At 36.7% G+C, this 20,263-nt stretch overlaps 2 protein-coding genes across 2 annotated transcripts; one reads left to right on the top strand and one right to left on the bottom strand.

The window, feature by feature from the left end:
• Positions 1-1,705: 1,705 nt before the first annotated feature.
• On the top strand, positions 1,706-7,281 carry LOC117341514 (complement C1q and tumor necrosis factor-related protein 9-like). Its single transcript, XM_033903384.1, has 6 exons — positions 1,706-2,048; positions 2,961-3,052; positions 3,661-3,717; positions 3,979-4,365; positions 5,339-5,419; positions 6,850-7,281. The coding sequence occupies exons 1-6, from the start codon at positions 1,837-1,839 to the stop codon at positions 7,254-7,256; spliced, it is 1,236 nt and encodes a 411-aa protein (XP_033759275.1). The 5' UTR covers positions 1,706-1,836; the 3' UTR covers positions 7,257-7,281.
• Positions 7,282-13,148: 5,867 nt separating this feature from the next.
• Positions 13,149-19,721, bottom strand: LOC117341155 (macrophage receptor MARCO-like). The gene is made up of 5 exons (XM_033903000.1): positions 19,120-19,721; positions 17,728-17,819; positions 15,855-16,052; positions 14,576-14,656; positions 13,149-13,882 (listed from the first exon to the last, which is right to left on the bottom strand). Exons 1-5 carry the CDS (start codon positions 19,329-19,331, stop codon positions 13,476-13,478), a joined length of 990 nt encoding a protein of 329 aa, XP_033758891.1. The 5' UTR covers positions 19,332-19,721; the 3' UTR covers positions 13,149-13,475.
• Between the last annotated feature and the right edge of the window lie 542 nt (positions 19,722-20,263).

Raw genomic sequence — 20,263 nt, 5'->3', positions numbered from 1 at the left:
ATGAATTTAAAAGATGATCAAAATCCCACAACACCAGTCTATTTCGAGATAACTTCGTGAATGGCCATTGTCTTCAACTCAACCTGTTGAGACATGACGTTGGTTGCGTGATGACAATATTTGGGAAATGAACATTTCTATCAATAGTCTTTGCTGACATCAACATCAGAACCCCGAGAAACAATTCGATAATAAATGACATGTGCGTGAGGGTTAACAGTTTATCGATACTTATCAAACTGTAAAGTGCTCCAGTCATTACGTTTCAACCCTCTACTTGGCTGTAGGGATAACAAAACATGGATATCATGATCTTCCATGTAAGAAATAGTAAATATACCATTGTATATAGACACTTCCGAAGGACATAAGACGGTTGCCTACGACGTAGAACCCACGATTACAAGCATACATACATAAATGCATAAATAAAGTGCAGTCTTTGTTTCCTGGAACAGAGTAGGTGCAATCATATCTACTGACACCGGAAGTGAAACCCATATCCATCCGTACTAAAATATTTACTGATGCACCGGCAGTAGAACCATGCTTACTGGCAACCCATGCCGACTAACTGGTCTGAACAATTTATTCCAAACAAAAAACGGCAAGAGAAGAAATCAGTCGCCGTATTTTTAGGTGCAACGATTCGGCCAGGACGAATCATTCGGAACTCATAGGGGAGTCAAATAATAGTCGATTTCTACGATAAATCTCGACAAATTTTATATTTATTTTTACAAAAAATAATTCCCCTTCCGCGAATTTGTTTCTAATTTCGTTATATGATTGATGATTTTATTATATGGTTGAAAACACCTGTTAGAGATTAAAAGATTGTAGAAAAAAAAACCCATAAAAATCATAGACAATGTCCTGCTGTTTTATTGATAATTCCGAGCTATTTTTGGACAAATTGTTACTTTTGCTTCATGGTTTGTGCAAGGAGAGGTAACTCTCTTTGATTTGATTATTTCGCCACAAGAAGAATCACCTCATGGGTTAATAAAATATCCATCACTCTTCGAATAATGTTCTCATACTCGCATTTTTCAATTGGAAATCGATCAATGAAATATGCGGTTGTTTCTATATTTGATATCTAAAATGACAGTAGAATTCTTCTGGTTGATTCCTGCGTTTTGAAAGGACTTTTGGTGTTTTGGTACCGTTAAACTCGTCCGTGTCGACCAAGCCCAGCAATAGGTCGTCCTTGGTGAAATCCATGTTACCTCGAGGTACGACCGGTACTTTCATTTCTTTTCTGCACATTGAATACTTGAGTACTTGTATCGTCCTTAGTATCCACTTCATCTGCGTCGTCTTTGTACCAAATGGCGCCCATCAGTTGGGAGTCTTTGGCTGCGGGTCCGTAGCCTAACAGGGTTTCTATGTACGCACTGTACGACAAGACATTGTCGGGAGCAACCACCAGTGCTTTCTTTATACTGACGGTCATGTCGACAGTAACACCGATGGCTAGCCATGATACATACAACAACTGATCAATTTATCTTTGTTCAATTGTACCATACAGGTGATTTATAGGCTTTGAAATATCACTGAAAGTGTTATATGTTAGATGGGCCGCGATGGCTCAGTCGGTTAGAGCGCCGGCCATGTAACCTCGGATGAAGACTGGTTGATGTTATACGGGATTCTAAGAAACGGGTCAGTCTGTGCTGTTGTGTCGTTGTGTAAGACACTTTAACCTTATTGCTCTTGATGATATGCGACGATCCTGTCGTATGTTGTTCAACACTGATAAGACACTTTAGAGGTTAAACTAAATATAGTTGGGGTCATAACTGTCTGCGGTTCAGGAACACGATAATTATGGCGGCTGGTGCCTTCATTATCACCTTTTTGAGTCTGGTGTTGTCTGATGCGGCACCTATTGATACACAGTTGCAGAACCTACATCATCAGGTTAAGTCGCTGAACAATGTCCTGGATGACGTCATCAGAGAATTCGTTGATCTCAGGCAAAAACACGAAGACTTGGAACATAAGTTCCATGATGTGTCGGTCGAGCTAAACCACGTAAGGTAATATGTGTTTAAAATATTTCTTTGTTATCTTTCATTTATGGTAACCCTTCAAGGTTGTCAACCATATCAACATAATATGCCATCGGAAGTAACTCTGATAGATCAGTAATCAGTTAATCGTGATTTCTTTTCTCCTTTTATGTATTCGTAAGATTTATATTTTGGTTGTTAAAGACAATATAGAGAATACTATGGCCATGGAAACCAAACGAACTATGGTAAGATGGGTATTTTACAGACCAATACTCAAAAAGTTGTCCACGATTTTAGGGAGATTATGCTGGAATAATAAAGACCGTATGTAGATGAACATGCAGGGTATTTTCTGTTTTTTGTTTTTTTTGAAGTGTTGGTTGTCGTGGACACTTTACACATGCTAATGTTTCATTATAATGACCAATGGTTTTAAATATTTTTTCAAAACTCGTTCATATGGTGTAACTCATCAATGCCTATAATTTGACACATAGCTTTTTTTTCAAAAACAAATTTATCATGAAATCATAATGGCAGCTGATGTTAAGTGAAAAATAAGATGTTTTCCGATTAAGCTGAAAACTGTTCAATATGGCTTTTGAGGGATATCAGATACAATGGTACTTTTTCCCAAAGCATGTCTGTCATTTGTTTGATTTTCTGAATGTATTCCATTCAGTTTAAGCTATAAAAGTACGGGTCGTTACTAATACAATCATGATCCTACAAAGGAATAGTTCCGTTTTAGTTACAATCTAATTACAATTAGACCTTTAATTCCCTCTCCTCTACGATACTCTACGATACACTTCAATACAAGTATTGCAGTGTATCCTAGAGGAGCGACAATTGCAAGTCGATTTTTTTATTAGATTGGTTTTAGTTACTTAGTATTTAGAAATCCATGCACACTTCTCTGTGTTTCTATAATAGGAGGAAACAAGACAGAAGGGGTCGTCGAAAGAATAGAAATCTGGGAGGACTATCGGAGGAAAGGTCTGCTTTCTCCCAACGGAGCGGAACAGGTAAGAATGCATTTGAAACATAAACACTATACAGGTGAGTAGCACATTTACATATGAGTTGTGGGGTATTATATACGGTTAAAGAGAAATACTGAAGATAAAATCCTTTTTGGACTCGTCAATGATGCTAGATTGAAGTGTGGAATTCGGAGTGTTATCCGTAACATCAAAATAGGTTTAAAGATATGTTGAAATGTAGCAATGCAGGGTTGTTCATTAATATTAAAGTCTACCAAGGAACGTGTTTTATGGATAATAGACACCAAACATTAACGAATAATTGATATTGATTCACGATATTTATATAAGTCGAACTTTATTATCACGAAGTCTATGGGATCATGAAAATAGTGTATTTGAGGTGACCAAGTTATATTTCATATTTTCACGGTAGGAACTGAAAAAACGAGGCTTGACATTAGATGACGTATACTATTATTGTAAAAAGACAAAATCATTCAGGATGTATACATACATTATATGTATTACACTATCATTTGACAATGATGCATAGTTCATGCGTGATTGTCGAATCATCCAGACACATTTTATATGATAAAAAAACTATTACACCATCATTTCTAAACATGCTCGAACCTCCTTTGCAGTCTTCAAGCCAACCTTTTCCCTGCTGAACAATTGGAAAGGACATGGTCCACAATCAGGTAACTAAACCTATTTTACTTACCTTACCTGTTACGAGGACGCAACCGGGAACCGAACCGAGCTCTACCTTTTTGCTTTGAACTCTTGGCATTACTACTTTTCTAATGTTAGAAATTATAATACAGCGGTAATGTAATACTAACTGAAATATATCTAAATGAATATTCTGGCTGGGTGTTTATAAACATGCTGATGTTACTCAGAGGAATGGCATTTCATCTCTCAGCGAAATTCTGTTATTGAAATATCTTATTGTGCAGGAAATGTTGGACTGAAGGGGGAAAAGGGAGACCCTGGCCTCACGGGACCTAAAGGGGACGCTGGCATCGCCGGACCTAAAGGAGCATCTGGCCTCACTGGACCTAAAGGGGATGATGGTATAGTTGGACCTAAAGGAGCATCTGGCCTCACTGGACCTAAAGGGGATGATGGTATAGTTGGACCTAAAGGAGCATCTGGCCTCACTGGACCTAAAGGGGCTGATGGTATAGTTGGACCTAAAGGAGACACAGGTCCTATTGGACCGAGAGGAGTTGCTGGCCTCAATGGATCTAAAGGAGCCACTGGTTCCATGGGACCAAAAGGAGACACTGGCTCCACAGGCCCTCAAGGCTACATTGGCTTAACGGGGCCTAAAGGGAACACTGGTAAAGTATGCTCCGGTTGTGCTATGTCAATGCAGACTTCATTGTACAACCAAACAACTATCAGTAACTAATATTTTTGCGAGGATACTTGCCGTGGGAGGAAACCGGGAATCCGGGAAAACCCACGTGGTCGAACAGGTTACCCCCATGACTTTTCATGTCCGATCGACATATCGAACCCCGTACACTTAAGAAAAATGTGTTACATCTATACCAGCGCCCCCTCCTCAAATGCCCGTAAAAATGTTGATGATTAGGGATAATGTTTTATGTATTACTATTATTATCTTTATTTTCATTTGTTTATTGTTTGTTTTTGTTTTTTGTTGCTTTGTTTTTTGGGGGAGGGGGGTGGGGTGGGTGGGTGACTTATCCCAATATCACGATTTCTATCAAATGTCGATTGCTGACGGATAATGTAGTTTATATGGCTACCATTGCTCTCATTTTGAGGACACTTTTATTGGATATCATTAAGGTGTCTACGACGAAACAAAAAAACAATACCCTTCCGGAACACGTTGGTCTATCCCTGTGTTCGTGTGTTTCTGTATTCTCTTGCGTTTATGTTAAAGTCAGTTAAGGCCGACACTTTGTTGTAGACATTGTATTTATACTGTAAACGAATTTATTATTTCGCACAATGAGTTTAAATAAGCGATTTATGAGATTGCGTACACATAAACCATGGCCTATAATTGCAATCATATTTCAAATAACAATCTACTTAACTGCGCTTACAATACATTGGGCAAATGCAAACAGAGGAGCCAACGAATAACATTGATTAAACTGGATTAATAGGCAATAAAACAACGGGTACAAATACAGATTTGCAAGAAGACCCTTGAAAATGTAGAAGGAGAACCAGGCCAAATGGTCCGGAAGGGAAGACATCTTTTCAGCTTTAGATTTCCATGTACGTTACATTAGATTGTCATGTAACATAAACATATAACACTATACCTTACAGGTAATCCTGGTACACAGGGCACGTCTGGAAGTAAGGGACAGAGAGGGAATGTTGGCTTGAAAGGAGAACCCGGAGTTAATGGTAAGAGATCGGAAATACACTAAACCTTGCGGTGGAGACAGATCTGATGTTAACGGTAAGAGATCGGAAATACACTAAACCTTGCGGTGGAGACAGATCTGATGTTAACGGTAAGTGATAGGAGTTATGTTAAAGCTTAAAACATTAAGTGGTCGGAGTTGTAGTGTTTTTGGTAATGGATCGCAGACATATTAAGACTTGCCCTGAAGGCGGACCTGCAGTTTATGATAAAAGGTCGTCGGAGATATATCAAGGTTTGCCATGAGGGCGAATCTGCTGTTGACGGTAGGGGATCGGAGCTGTATCAAGTTTTGCCGTGAATGATTCCTTCCTGTTGAAGGTTAGTGATCGGAGATATATTAAGGCGTGCCGTGAAGGCGGATCTGTTTTTTTATTCCTGTAGTTCAAAATGGTTTCCTAGCCACTTTTCATATAAAACTCTTTAAAATATTTCACACCTGATCCGATCCTGAGCAGGCAACAAGCTATTTTGTCCGTTATTCTGAAGTCCTGTAGGGATATTCATGTTAAAGTATGATCTTTGTGAACTTTTCTTTCCTGTTTCACTCGCACTGCATTGAATATCATTCTTGCTCCGTTAAAAATCTACATCATTAACTATCAAATTCTCTGAGCTTGCAAACATGTTTTGTAATTCATACCTGATAGACAGCATTGATTTCTCGCTGTACACTGAGAGAATTTTGAAAGAGGAGTTTACAGCATTCCTATTGTTCGCGGATTCCCTGTATTAATCAAGATCCAACAAATCCTGGTTTGAAATTTCTTCGAATCTATTAGCAGCCATGACTAGGTGTTGCTAGGGATAATATTCACAAATCACAATCAGAAAGACGCTCCATCGTAATCATTTGGACGTTTGGTCGCGTGCAGATGTTCCTCGTCAGTCAACAACACTGACAGGTGTGTTACGATTTTCTTGCAATTTTTCTTGGAAACTGTCAAACATAGAGAGCTAATGTATTCATCACCAAACAAGCAAATCCATTTCGATTGACCTTATTACCAACGAACGATCACACCGCTTGTATTTCCACGAGCTTTTACTATTATACATCTCATTTCAGTTTTGCTTTCTGTACCAACTTACTGATATGCGATACATTATCTGATACAATGACTAGAATATTTGAAATATGTTGTTTGATGGTAACTCAGTGCGGCAATGCTCGTGTCTATGGAAAATACACCTACGTCTGATGCCTTGTAGAACATATGACGGGCACATTGTTCATTAAGGTAGTCACAGATTATTGTACAAAGTGATGCGTCTATTAGCTCGAGGTAGGAGGGGGAAAAGTCTCCAAACATCAAAATAGATTTCTCGAGTTATAGAAAGACGAAACAATTGTATGATGTAGTTTCAACAAAGTTAAGGGTTTCTATATTATCACCATATTACATTGCAGCCGTGCAACACAAAATTGCATTCCACGCAAAACTGGGTTCTAACATGGGAGGACTATCCGATAATCAACATATTAATATGCAAGATGACGTATTCACTGTAGGAGCAGGGTATGACAGGCATACCGGAGTATTCGTCTCCCCAATAGATGGAGTATACCTCTTTTCCATCACAGTCCTTGTCCTAGAACGTGATCAGGTCGAAGTAGCGATTATGAAGAATGGTGATACAATCGTTGACGTTTACACAGGGGCTGAGGATGAACTTCAATCTGGATCCAACATGGCCCTCGTTCACCTGCAAGCAAATGATAGAGTCTGGGTCCAAGTGGATAAAAGTTATCATGCTCCGAACTCTGTGATTGATAATCATTTTACAACATTCACCGGACTACTCTTGTATACATAAAAATAAATAACGTGTGAACACACAATTGTTTGTCTTATATTGAATATTTTTACGATATAAAGATCTAGTGTCCTTTGATTCGTTTCTAACGTTTAAACGCAATACACCTTCTGATATTCTCACAAGAAAATGAACGAACGTTATTTATTTGTCCTCTGATGTGTCTTTTTACCTGTCGACGAGTAAATAGCCATAAAGTTTGGAGGCTCCTGTGGAATACTGTCCCTTATCCCGGAAACATTTATGGAGATGTATTTTTGAGCTATAATGAAGAGAAATGCATCTTTATAAAGTAAGATCAAGCACATTTTTCAAAAATATATTTGTTCAATCCCTAATCAGGGAGAAGTGTACATTTGAAATGCCTGATTCTGAAAAATAAGGCACATATTTTAGATATGTAAACATAGCCAGTGAACCCTACCTACTACCTATGCAAAAGTATGTATATTTGTAATCTATGCAACATTTTCATGCAGCTATGGAGAATAGGTAAACTTACCTTTTCTTTGTTTTCCAGACTGTGAAAATCATGGTTATTCAATACACAGTTTTGTTTTCTGAAATATATTTGAACTTAGATATCTCTATCTCAAAGACAGAATTAATCTTCTTTTGACAAATGTTCATAACTTAGTATTTCTGATATCTTATCCCGTTTGCTAGATACCATTTTCTGCTGTGGGCAAAACCGAATTTCCGTTGTAGCTACTGCTTTGGAAAATCTGGATATTTATAATTTCGAACACATTTTTTTTCAAAAGTTGAAGCCTGTTTATACTACTTCATAGTGACTCTACTAATTATAGTGTGCACCTTTATTTTTTTAAACCCATGTTGGTAAACAGCAAACAAGTGGCTTCGTTCCATATCGCTTATTCTTTAGGCGATACTCCGTACAGTGCCGAATGAACTCTTCCATTATAACTTCAAATGGTATCGGACATTTTTTTGTTATGAAGCATTATCTGTTTGATAATGGGTATTATTCATACCTACAAGTATAGTATAGTGTTATACGGAGTAAACCCTAGTTGTTGTCTATCTCTGATCATCATTACCATTACTGAACTATGCTGTATTTACAGATGTAAGTGTATCAGTCAGTCTTTAACCTTCTCTTACAGACTCAATAGACGTAATTCCTGTATTACATATATTACTACTGTTATCATTATTCTAATGACCATTTCTCCATTGATTTAATACTGATTGTATTTGTTATGTATATGGATATTGAAACAAAATCCAGGTAGTCTAAATAATGCTTGTTTAATCATAGGTTCGGTAAGAAAAACACTGGATATAATTAAGGATTGAATAAAGTTATGTTAAGGTGTATGGGGGTATACACATCAATAGGTCTTGAGACAATTTTTATGAACTGCGAATAGTTTGTCCTTGACAAATAGGGACTTATGCAAGTCTACCACGGAACTTACCGAAATGTACGTAATCACTCTTCGTCTACACATGGTTATTAATTTCAGAATTTCTTTCGCGAACAAACTTAATAACGAATGAAAACAAAAACTATTTTTAATGGAATTTATTTCATATAAATATGATCACTTTTGAAAAGGAATAAACAAATATAGTCCCCTCCTTTTAGAATGACAAATGTATTCCTACGCCGGACTTGATATAGTTCATTGGAAAATGACTCGAGTTAACTGTGGTAGGTTCATTGAGACTGAATTAAGTGGAAATATGAATATTAGAAGCTCAATTGAGTGATAAAGATATCATACGTTTAACTGAAAATCGTCCAAAAGAATTTGTTAATGGCAACGACCTACTACTGAAAAGATTTTCAGAAAGGACCGTTGTCTGCGATCTGGGGGTGGCATCATGGTTTATTATAACGACAATATCATTATGATTAGAAGACTAGATCTTCAGACCCCTGATCTACTTCGGTAAGAAATTACAGTGAACAAATAACAAAATTTCCCTTGGATGTTTCTATAGATTACTCACTGGGATAAACTTGGCAATATACTTGATCATGTGACTGATGACTCTCGTCACACAAATTCAGATTTTATTATTAATGGTGACTTTAATGTAAATATGAAAAATATTCAATCGAACTCCCACTTGGACAGACTTTACACAAAATGTAATCTGTACAACTATGTAAAATCCTACAAGAATAACTCAGGGCTCTTCTACCTCAATTGATATTGTCCTTATTAATAATGATGATATCGTAAATTATGTATTAGTATTTCCTCAAATCTATAGTGGCCACTCTGTAATCAATTTTAGTGCTGCCAAGGCTTTAAAAAAAATGTTGTCATTTATGATAATGCTGACGTTGTTAAAAGGAATCAAATTATTGTTAATATAAACTGGATAAGTATAGAAAAACATCAATATGTAAATGGTTTGAATGTTTTACTTTTTACCATTAATGATTGTATACCTATAAAGAAAATCACTATTCTTCCGAATGATAAGACATAAGCAAGATAGGAGTACACATAAGACGGAGGAATAGAATTCATAAAAAAAGCAATGCAGATCAATAATGCAGACCATTGGGTTGATTTCAGGAACATTAGGAATAAAGCTATCAGCCTAATACGAACTTCCAAATATCTTGATGTATAAGAATTTTGAAAATTCTTTAATTGATTCAAATATTTTCTCATCTAAATGGTGGAAAACAGTGGAAACTACACTGAAAATTAATAACAAATTACCCAGTATCCCACCACTGAATCATAATAACATGTTTTTGTTATCCCTTTGATAAAGCTGAATGTCTTGTTGATTATTTTACAGCCATATGAACATCCTCTAATAATATTTGCTCAAGAATTTCCTAACACACTTAACAGTGTTTTACATTATTTGATATTTTATGAGAAAGATGTGAGGGATTTACTCAACCTATTTAATTTCAAGAAACCTGCAGAACCGGATGTCAGACATGATCAAATGCTTTACTTGCATCACAAAATATTGATCTAATTTCAAGTCCTTCATCGAGTTTGAATAATAATATTACCAATGGATAGTAATTGATACACAGCAGCATCACCTGGAATAAATCTGAATTGATATTTTGTTACTAGTTTGAACTCTAGTAGATGATAATATTAATGTTTGAAAATATGTTTTTCAATAAAAACTAAAATATGAGGTAATGGTGATTAAGCGATAATTAGAGACATCATTTTTATCACCTTTACCTTTATATTTATCATTTATAATCGGCAATTTCCAAGACAGAGGAATAGAACCTGATGACATAGTGTTATGGAATAGCATAATTAAGGGAGTTATTAGTGATTGAGAAAGTGGTTTATTACCTTTCGGAATAAATTCATCCAGCTTATAATCTAAACTTGAAAAATATAGTATTAAAGGAAATCTCCTTAAATGGTATAAAGATTACCTAATTAATCGTAAACATAGAGTGATTACTGAAAACTTCCTCTTATATACGCATGTAGGTTCCGGGTCCTACAGGGATCAGTCCTCGGTCCACTTCTATTCCTGATCTATATAAATGATATTGCATATGCATAACTAATGAAAAACCACTATTTGCTGACGACACATCTCTCTTTAAAGTAATACAAAATAATCCAATTGATGCAGCTGCTAGTTTAACCAATGATCTTGATATACAAAGTATAGTGAATATATGGTCTACGAAATGGGTCCCATTAAAACTAAATCTCTATGGCTGGCGAAGTATGAGACCCCTATTGAAACGGTTTGTTCAGAAATTCCTATCCATGATCCGTTTTTTTTTTTTCCCGTTAACATCAGTAACAAGAAATATCTTTAAAAAAGATAAACGGCATAGTTTTAATGCTGGTGGTTATAATGTAAAACTGCTGGTGAAATAAATTAACCAACTAATTAATAAATGCGCAGTTTCAGCACGGATAACAAAATTATGTCAGTCTGAATCATTCTTGGTGATAATAAGACTGCATTTGAATCAGGAATATAATTTCATTAATGTGTCATTTGAATAGATACATCCACTTATTCAGCTTGCATTCAATCTTAATTTTGTTTCGTCTTTAACTGCATTTCTGCATTTTGCATTTACCGCTACATTGACCAATCACATACAAGTTGACCAGTAACGCCACCTGTCGCGTCATATCCGGGTCCGAAAGAAAATTATACGGCTATGCCGAAAAACCACAGTACTGATTTTCTTCTTTTAGAGGTAGAACCAGGAACTCTAACATTTATTCGTAAAAGAAATATGATTTCCCCGATGGCATTTTCCAAAATCAAATCGCAGAAAATGATTCAGCTCATAAGCATCTTGGTGTATATTTTCTGAAGATGGTAAGTGACATCATCATATCAAATTAAATTTATAACAAAGCATGTAAACATCAATGCTTCCATACTAGAATATGGTGAGATTATCTTTGCTAATTGTACACAACAGGATGCAGCATTGCTTGCATCTTTTCGAATAGAGGCTGCTAGAACTATTACAGGACTGCGTAAAGGAACTTAACACTATAAACTGTATTGTGAACTAAGTTGGGACACCCTTGCTGCAAAAAAAAAACAAAAAAAAAACAACAACAACAACAACAAAAAAACAAAACACAAAATGCAAAAAAATAAACGACTTCCTTTATATAAAATACTTATAGGAACTGCCCCCACTAACTTAACGAAAGGATCTTTACGATTCCTGTATGCGGAACAAATACATACGGTTTTATACCATCTACACAGAAAGGTTATAATGAACTTGCAGGCAATGTTTGTTATATCCAATATCACTTCATTATATCAATTCAACTTTTAAGAAAATTTGTTTGTGACAATATGTCAGATAAAAGAAAAAAATACTACTTTTACGAATGCTGGTTATAGAAATTACAACACTTTGATTTGTCAAGCAATCCTTATTTTGATTTTTATAGAGACCTTCTTATTGAATCACCAGCTTGTAGCTGTGGTTATAATACCAATAAAACAGTTCTCACTTTTCCTGGTCGGTAACAAATATGACATTCCACGTCAAGTGAGTAATTAATTAAAATCGCAAATATCCAAGCCCGAGTTGTATATCCTGCAACAATACACGAGTCAAAGTTGATTATTTCTATTCTACCATGTACTGTTTAGTTCTGAGATCTACCTCTTTCTAATAGAAAAACGACAAAGAAACCCCGGAAAAACCTTGTAATTTATTTCTTGAGTATTGCATTATTTTGTTGATAAAACATATATTTTTTTACAGGCACTACAGTACTACAATCAAAAACATATCATATGGCATTGATTTTGAAAATTAAAAAAAAAAGGATGAAACAAAAAAAGCGGCCTTCGTAGGATTCGAACTCGCGTCTTGATAAAAAATAGATGAAAGACTAAACCATTAGCCCACTCGGCTACAGTAACCGTATTACTGATAGGGTGAATATTAGATACATAACATTGTAACAGCCGTGACTCACAAGCGTGTATTATTGACACGTGCGTGTATTATTGGAAAATAATACATGGGTTTTAACCAATCAAAACTGTCGTTGCATTGCAAACATGGTACACTAATTTTTAATGTACTCTTGGATTTACCAGAATTACAAATAGCTTTTCACATGTATAATTATTATAATAATATGGTCCATACTTGATATATTATTAAATAATTATCCTAAATAATACCATGAATCCAAAAATGGCTACCTATCAGATCTGATGGACATAATTATGTTTTGTGGGTTTAATAAGCATTAAGATGTTAAGGTAATACCTAAACTGATTAATAAGAATGATTGATAAATATGGACAATATCATAATGGTGGATCAATGCTGGATCAATTCAGAACTTGCCCCCCCCCCCCCCCCCCCCCCCCCCCCCCCCCCCACCATAATACATAATACACAATTTAATGAATACGGTGAATGAGGGCCGTACGTTTGGGAGGTAGCTATGACCGCCATCTTGATGCAGCTAAATCCAAGATGGCTGATTTCATAAGCAACGCAGCCTTCATCCATTTCCCATTGTTTGCGCTAGTCAATTTAAGTGAACGTACATTAAAATAAGACTATTAATAGTAGTTTGTTTTGAATTTTTTTTAATGTTTTGAGATATTGTAATATTATTGAAATATTGACTTGTTGTTTAAAACTTATTGTTGGCACTCTGTCCGTGAGGAATTCCCTAGAAAGGACCAGAAAATGCAACAAGTGCTTCATTCAGTCATTTATTACTATGCATATAAGAGAAATCCGGTGAATGTTGTGAAATGGTTATCAATCATTGAGCTAGGATCATAATAACGATCATGTACTTGGACCCAGACTTTGTCATTTGCATGCAGGTGAACGAGGACCATGTTGGATCCAGATTCATTTTCATCAACAGCCTCAGCGTAAAGGTCGAGGATGGTATCACCATTCCGCTTAAGCTCCACTTCGACATGGCCATGTCTGTTGACAAGGACTGTGACGGAAAAGAGGTATACTCCATCTACTGGGGAGACGAATACTCCTGTATTTCTGTCATACCCTCCTCCTATAGTAAATATGTCATCTTGCATATTGATATGTTGATCATCGAGTATTTGTACCATGTCATCACCCAGCTCGGCGTGGAATGCAATCTGGTGTTGCACGACTGAAATTAAATGTGACAATCTGTAGTATATGAGACTTGTACGATCAAACATGGGTCTGTTCCCTGGACAGGGATTTCTCAGAGTTTTGCCAGTCGCGGAATCAGACCCATGTTGGATTATTTTTCTCAGAAACTTGCATGCAAACGTTAGTTTTTATGAAAGTTTTTCATCGCGCCACAACAACGCTTGTTGGAATATGCGTCAAAATTGATGACGTTATCATTAACGTCATGATTACTCAACGTCAAATGATGACGTTATGCTTTTAAGTTGTCTTTACGCCCCCCCCCCCCCCCCCCCCCCCCCCCTCCCGCCATGGTGTTACATGCACCATTAGTCGCGGTACCAGTTTTACTCAATGAGTTAAGTCAAGTGTGTTCTGCAGGAATAGTATTGCTTGCCGTAAAATGCTTAATAAATGTCTGACCTCTAACCATAATCCCGAGTTCGCCTTCACGACACGCCGTAATATATATCCGATCTCTGACCGTAAACATCGGGTCCATCTTCACGGCAAGCTTCACTTTATCCCCGAACTAATCGCGTACATACCAGGTCCGTTTTTAATACATATCCGATCTCTTACCGTAAACAGTCCACCTTTATGGCAAGTCTTAACATATTTTTTATCTCTTTCCGTAAGAACCAGATCTGTCTTCATGGCAAGCTTTAATATATCTTCGATATCTTACCGTTAACTCCAGGTTCCCCTTTCAATCCAGCATGCCCTTTCTGCCCCTTACTTCCAGACGTGCCCTGTGGACCAGGAGTACCTATTAGGTATAGTATTACTTGTTTATGTTACACGACAGTTCATTGTGTAGCGTAATTGTCTACATGAGAATTTAAAGTTGAAAAGAAGCCTACTTTTCTAGAACATCTGGTATGATTATCCCTAAACTTTTCCAGCGACCTCCATGGTAAGTCTGTTTTTTTATCCGCCGTTTCATCGACTTTAAATGAAAACTGAAATGCTTGCAGCTTCGTGGTATTATCTGTTTGCAGTTGCCCAATGTATTGTAAGCACAGTTATGCAGATGGACTTTTGTAATATAATCACAAGCATACGCTATCATATACGCTTGAAACTGTCATAAGTAATATGGCAGGTGTTGTCGATAAATCAGAGGACGCTTACACTCTCGGAACATCTGGTCGTATTCGCATTGTGATGTTTAATGGAAATTCACGTTAATATATTTTCAGTTGGTATTTTCTTCTCGTTTTATTGATATGGATTATGATTACTATTCTGTTATTCTCTATCTTTCTTGCAACACAGTCTTTCATAAAACTTGAATTTAATGTTTATTTGAAATCAAAATTTCTCGCATCTTGAAAAAACTGAAAAACTTAATGGTTATCTTATGGAAATGCTAAATTATGGTTGAGTCATATAGAATTTCTAAGTTTGTTTCCTACGCATTGTATTTAATTTAAACTCAAAATGCGAAAAATACATTCGTTTACAGTATCTATATAATGTCTGCAACAAAGAGTCCGGTCTATACTGAATCTAACGTTAACACACGAACACACAGAAATAGATCCATTTTCTCCGGAAGGACATTTGATCTCTGTTTCGTCCACAACACCTTAATCATATTCAATAAAAGTTTCCTTAAAAGGAGAGCAAGGATAGTCATACGGAAGGCATATTGACTACAAAATATGGTTGAACCAATAATAACCATATCTAAAAGGAAATATCCTGGAAAAGGAGCTATAAGGAAGACATTAACTACATTGTAAACGTCAGCAATCGACATCTGTCGGAATTCACGACATTTGGATATAGTCAAAAAGCTGCTTGGGTTTGATTCACCATTCAGACGCGAAAAAAAACCATGGGGGTTCTCCGGAGAATCCGGTTTTCTCCCACTATAACAACCCCTCGCAAATTATAACTTGTTAAGCAATTATTGTAAAATAAAGTTTACATTGATATGATAGAACGGAATCACACTTTACCAGCGTCCCCTTTAAGTCCAGCGAGGCCAGCGTCCCCTTTAGGTCCAGCGATGCCAGCGTCTCCTTTAGGTCCAGCGAGGCCAGCATCCCCTTTAGGTCCAGCGATGCCAGTGTCCCCTTTAGGTCCAGCGATGCCAGCTTCCCCTTTAGGTCCAGCGAGGCCAGTGTCACCCTTTTCCCCCTTCAGTCCAGGATTCCCTGCACACACACAAAGAATGAATGTGAAAGTGTGAACTCTACTTCCATAACAGGAATCGTTACTGGTTTCATTGACAGATAAAATGCCGTTCCTGTGAGTACCATAAGCTTGTCAGAAACACCCAGAAGTATGTTTATTTAGATATGTTTTATTTAGCACCGGATTACCGCTGTATTTGAATATATAACATTATACTAGTAGGAATGCAAAGAATGCAAAACAATGAAGTGTCTTTGGTTCCAAGATGACTCATAGAGCACTACACCTGACTTTCATCAAGAAGAAGATTTATCGCGATTGGATTCATCAATTGGACCTTGAAATGATCACATTGGTGACATCAACAGACATCTGTCCCAGGACATATGGGTACCATCAAAAGACATCTGTCCCAGGACACATGGTTACCATCAATAGTCATCTGTACCAGGACACATGGGTACCATCAATAGTAATCTGTCCCAGGACACATCGGTACCATCAATAGTCATCTGTGCCAGGACACATGGGTACCATCATTTATACATCTGTCCCAGGACACATGGGTACCATCAATAGTCATCTGTACCAGGACACATGGGTACCATCAATAGTCATCTGTACCAGGGCACACGGGAACCATCAGTAGACATATGTCCCAGGACACATCGGTAACATCAATAGTCATCTGTACCAGGACACATGGGTACTATCAATAGACATCTGTCCCATGAAACATCGGTACCGTCAGTAGACAGTGTGGTTAAGTATCCTTACAACAGCTACACGTAAGATCATGAGTAAAGACGCACTTACCCGATTGCGGACTCAAATTGTTCTGCAGAGAAAAGGTTGGCTTGTAGACTGCAAAAGAGGTAGGAGCGAGTTTACAGATAGTGGTATAATAACCTTGTATCAAATAAAATATAGCTTGATTATTAATTCATAATTAATTGATAAATTAATTAATGTTTACCACTGTCAAATGTTCTGTAGAGAAAAGATTGGCTTGTAGACTGCAAAAGAGGAAGGAGCGAGTTTACAGATAATGGTATAATAACTTTGTATCAAATAAAATATGCCTTGATTATTAATTGATTTGTACCACTGTCAAGTGATAGTATAATGTCTGTATTATACTGCCTGATTCTGTCTTGTTTTAAGAATATTACACTTCATCTATAGTCAAAGCTCGTTATATCGACACTGATAACTCGAAGACCCTGGTTTCTCGAGGTAAATTCAGTTCAAACAGTAAACAACCCATACAAAATATAACTCGGTCACCTCAAATACTCCATATCCCTCATACTCATGATATCTCGAAGATATCCATGATCCCACCGACTTCGAGATAACGAAATTCGAGTTATATAAATATTGCACGTTGTTCAATATCATATATTTATTTATGTGTGATATCCATTATACAATAACACGGTCCTGTAAAGATTAAGTGGGTTCATTTAATTTATGTTTGTCAACACTGAGTGTATTGATATATAACCCAGTGTTCACAGTTACACTTTGACCCTAGCATCAATAATGATTCCTAATGGGAATTACAGAGCTCGATGAGTTAAGTTTATTTATATTCAGTATCCGTCATTAACCGTATATAATACTTCACAATTCATATGTAAATGCGCTACTCATCTGCATGGCTTTTGTGAAATCCTTTAAATACATTCTTACCTGTTCCGCTCCGCTGGGAGAAAGCAGACCTTTCCTCCGATAGTCCACCCAGATTTCTATTCATTCGACGACCCATTCTGTCTTGTTCCTTCCTATCATAGAAATACAAAGAAATGTACATAGATTTCGAAAAAAACTAAAAAGGAACTGTTCCTTTGTAGGATCATGATTTTATTAGTAATGATTAGTATTTTTTAAACTTAAACTGAATGGAATAAGAAATAAAATAGAAATGTCATCCAATGGCTAACTAATTCACCCTTTATTTAATATGCGGCAATGGTGATAGTAGTTTGAAGATTCATGTGTGGCATGTCAAATCGATAATTCATAGTGCAGGCTCGGTTTCATCAACTTTCCTTAACCCAAATTCCTTTACTTGAAATTTTCCATTCAAAAGCGTTACTGGAATTCAACGAAAAAATCTTAAAATTATTCCTTTGTAGGATCTTAATTTGATTAATAACAATATTTGAAAATAAAAAGCGAAAAGGTTTTACTGATTATAATTTCAAAGATAAATATAAATATCAGTCAATAGCTAGCTTATGCTGAAGTGTAGAATGTATCATGTGAATGCGAGGAGTTCAAAGACACATATATGCCATATCAAATCAGCAATTGATAGTGCAGGTTCCGGTTTCAGCCACGTTCCTTACAAATGTCCTTATTTTAAAACTTTTCATCAGAGAGCATTAATTAATTGAAGGAAATTCTATGTTATGGGGCCTTCATTATATTCTGTAATGCTTTCCTATGGAAAACATTAAGTTCAGGAATAACTTCTAGTAAAGGAATATTGATGAAACTTGCTCCTGACCAAATTAATTCATGAAAATCATATATATCTACATGTGCTTCTTTATAGTGCTATGCTGTTTCATATGGTTCATAAAAAGTAGGAGGAATAGAGTCCGGACAAGATTCCAATTAAATGTCTTCTTTAGGTCATTATGGGGAAAATGGTAACCATACTTTAGAAAATATTATGCAAGATTCCCTCAAAACCCTTATTTAACCAATCTTCAGCTTAATAGGAAATCATATTAATTTTGATCAACCACAAGCCTCCATTGTTCCATGGTAACGTTTCTGGAAATAAAAGAAAAAATGCACATGTCAAATGATAGATAATGATGAGTTATACCATTTGACCAAGTTAAAAAAAACTGTCGGTCATTTCATGTACATTCTACAAAAGAAAAAAAAAAAGAGAAAAAAAAGAAGAAGAAGAAAAATAAAGAAGATCTGCATACATGTACTACATATGGTCTCTAAATTATTCCTGTTTAATTTTCTTAAATAGTACATTATGTTAATAAGCTTGAAACCATTCAAGAGTTAGCGTAAATGGGAAAAAAATGGACAATTTGTTTCAAGGTACATTATTACCTTACGTGTTTAAGCTCAGCCGACACATCATGGAACTTATTTTCCAAGTCTTCGTGTTTTTGTCTGAGATCGACGAATTCCTTGATGACGTCATTCAGAACATTGTTCAGCGACTTAACCTGATGCTGTAGGTTCTGCAGCTGTGTATCGATAGGCGTCGCATCAGACAACACTAGACTCAAAAAGGAGATCATTAAGGCACCAGCCGCCATAGCTATCGTGTCACAGTTATGACCCCAAGTGTTTGCTATGTTATCCTTTATGATGCCTTATCAGTGTCGAACAAACAGTTTGTATTACAATATATAATCTTAGTGTACGGCCTTACACTAGGCATGGCCTCAGGGCCAGAGGGAACTTGGGCTAGTTGCTTATTTGCTATGTTTATCGCCCCCATGAACAGCCAGCCAGGATCATTTTGAGGCAGTGTCTCCTTGTAGTGTTTGGTGACTACCTCACTGAATAACAAACGTGAGGCCCATCGCGTGCTGCCAAGAACAATTAGGGGAACACAGCCACAGCAACACAGACCGGCCCTTTTCTCAACTTCCCGGAAATAACACGATAGAAACCGCCGAACCATGCACCCCGGATAACCTGATGTAACGTGGCCGGTGTAACGTTGAAAATGGACCCCCGTGGAAAATGGAACCCGGGTCCATTTTCAACGTTGAAAATGGAACCGGGATGCCGTGGAAAACGGTACCAAATATTAAATTTTCTTTACATACCAGTTGAAAATGGACCCCGTTGAATATTGAACCACATAAAAGTATTGGATCTTGGTACCAGTTTATAATGTCATAGACGTTGCGATAAGAAATGCTTACATGCTACAATGTATAAACGATATTGAAGGACCATGGTAAAATAAAATGGCCCGTGACCTTAGGTGACCTTTGGTATCACATTAGGCTGTTGTGAGAAGTGTATATAAAATGTATATACTACTTATGTACATTGATTAACACTTAAACTCGTGACATCTGGTGACCCAGATAATGACCATTAGCATCACTTTAAACAGAGACATATATACAGAGAGATTGGCAGCTCTCTATTTGCCCTTGTGTTTACATAGTGGCCCCTGGCCTTCCCACAATCCTTTGCGGTCGCTCGGTTCAGTCTTCACTAGACGCCATAT

The sequence above is a fragment of the Pecten maximus genome, chromosome 13, assembly GCF_902652985.1.
Source record: "Pecten maximus chromosome 13, xPecMax1.1, whole genome shotgun sequence".
Classification (NCBI taxonomy): Eukaryota; Metazoa; Mollusca; class Bivalvia; order Pectinida; family Pectinidae; genus Pecten; species Pecten maximus.
This window is presented reverse-complemented; position numbering and strand designations above follow the sequence as displayed.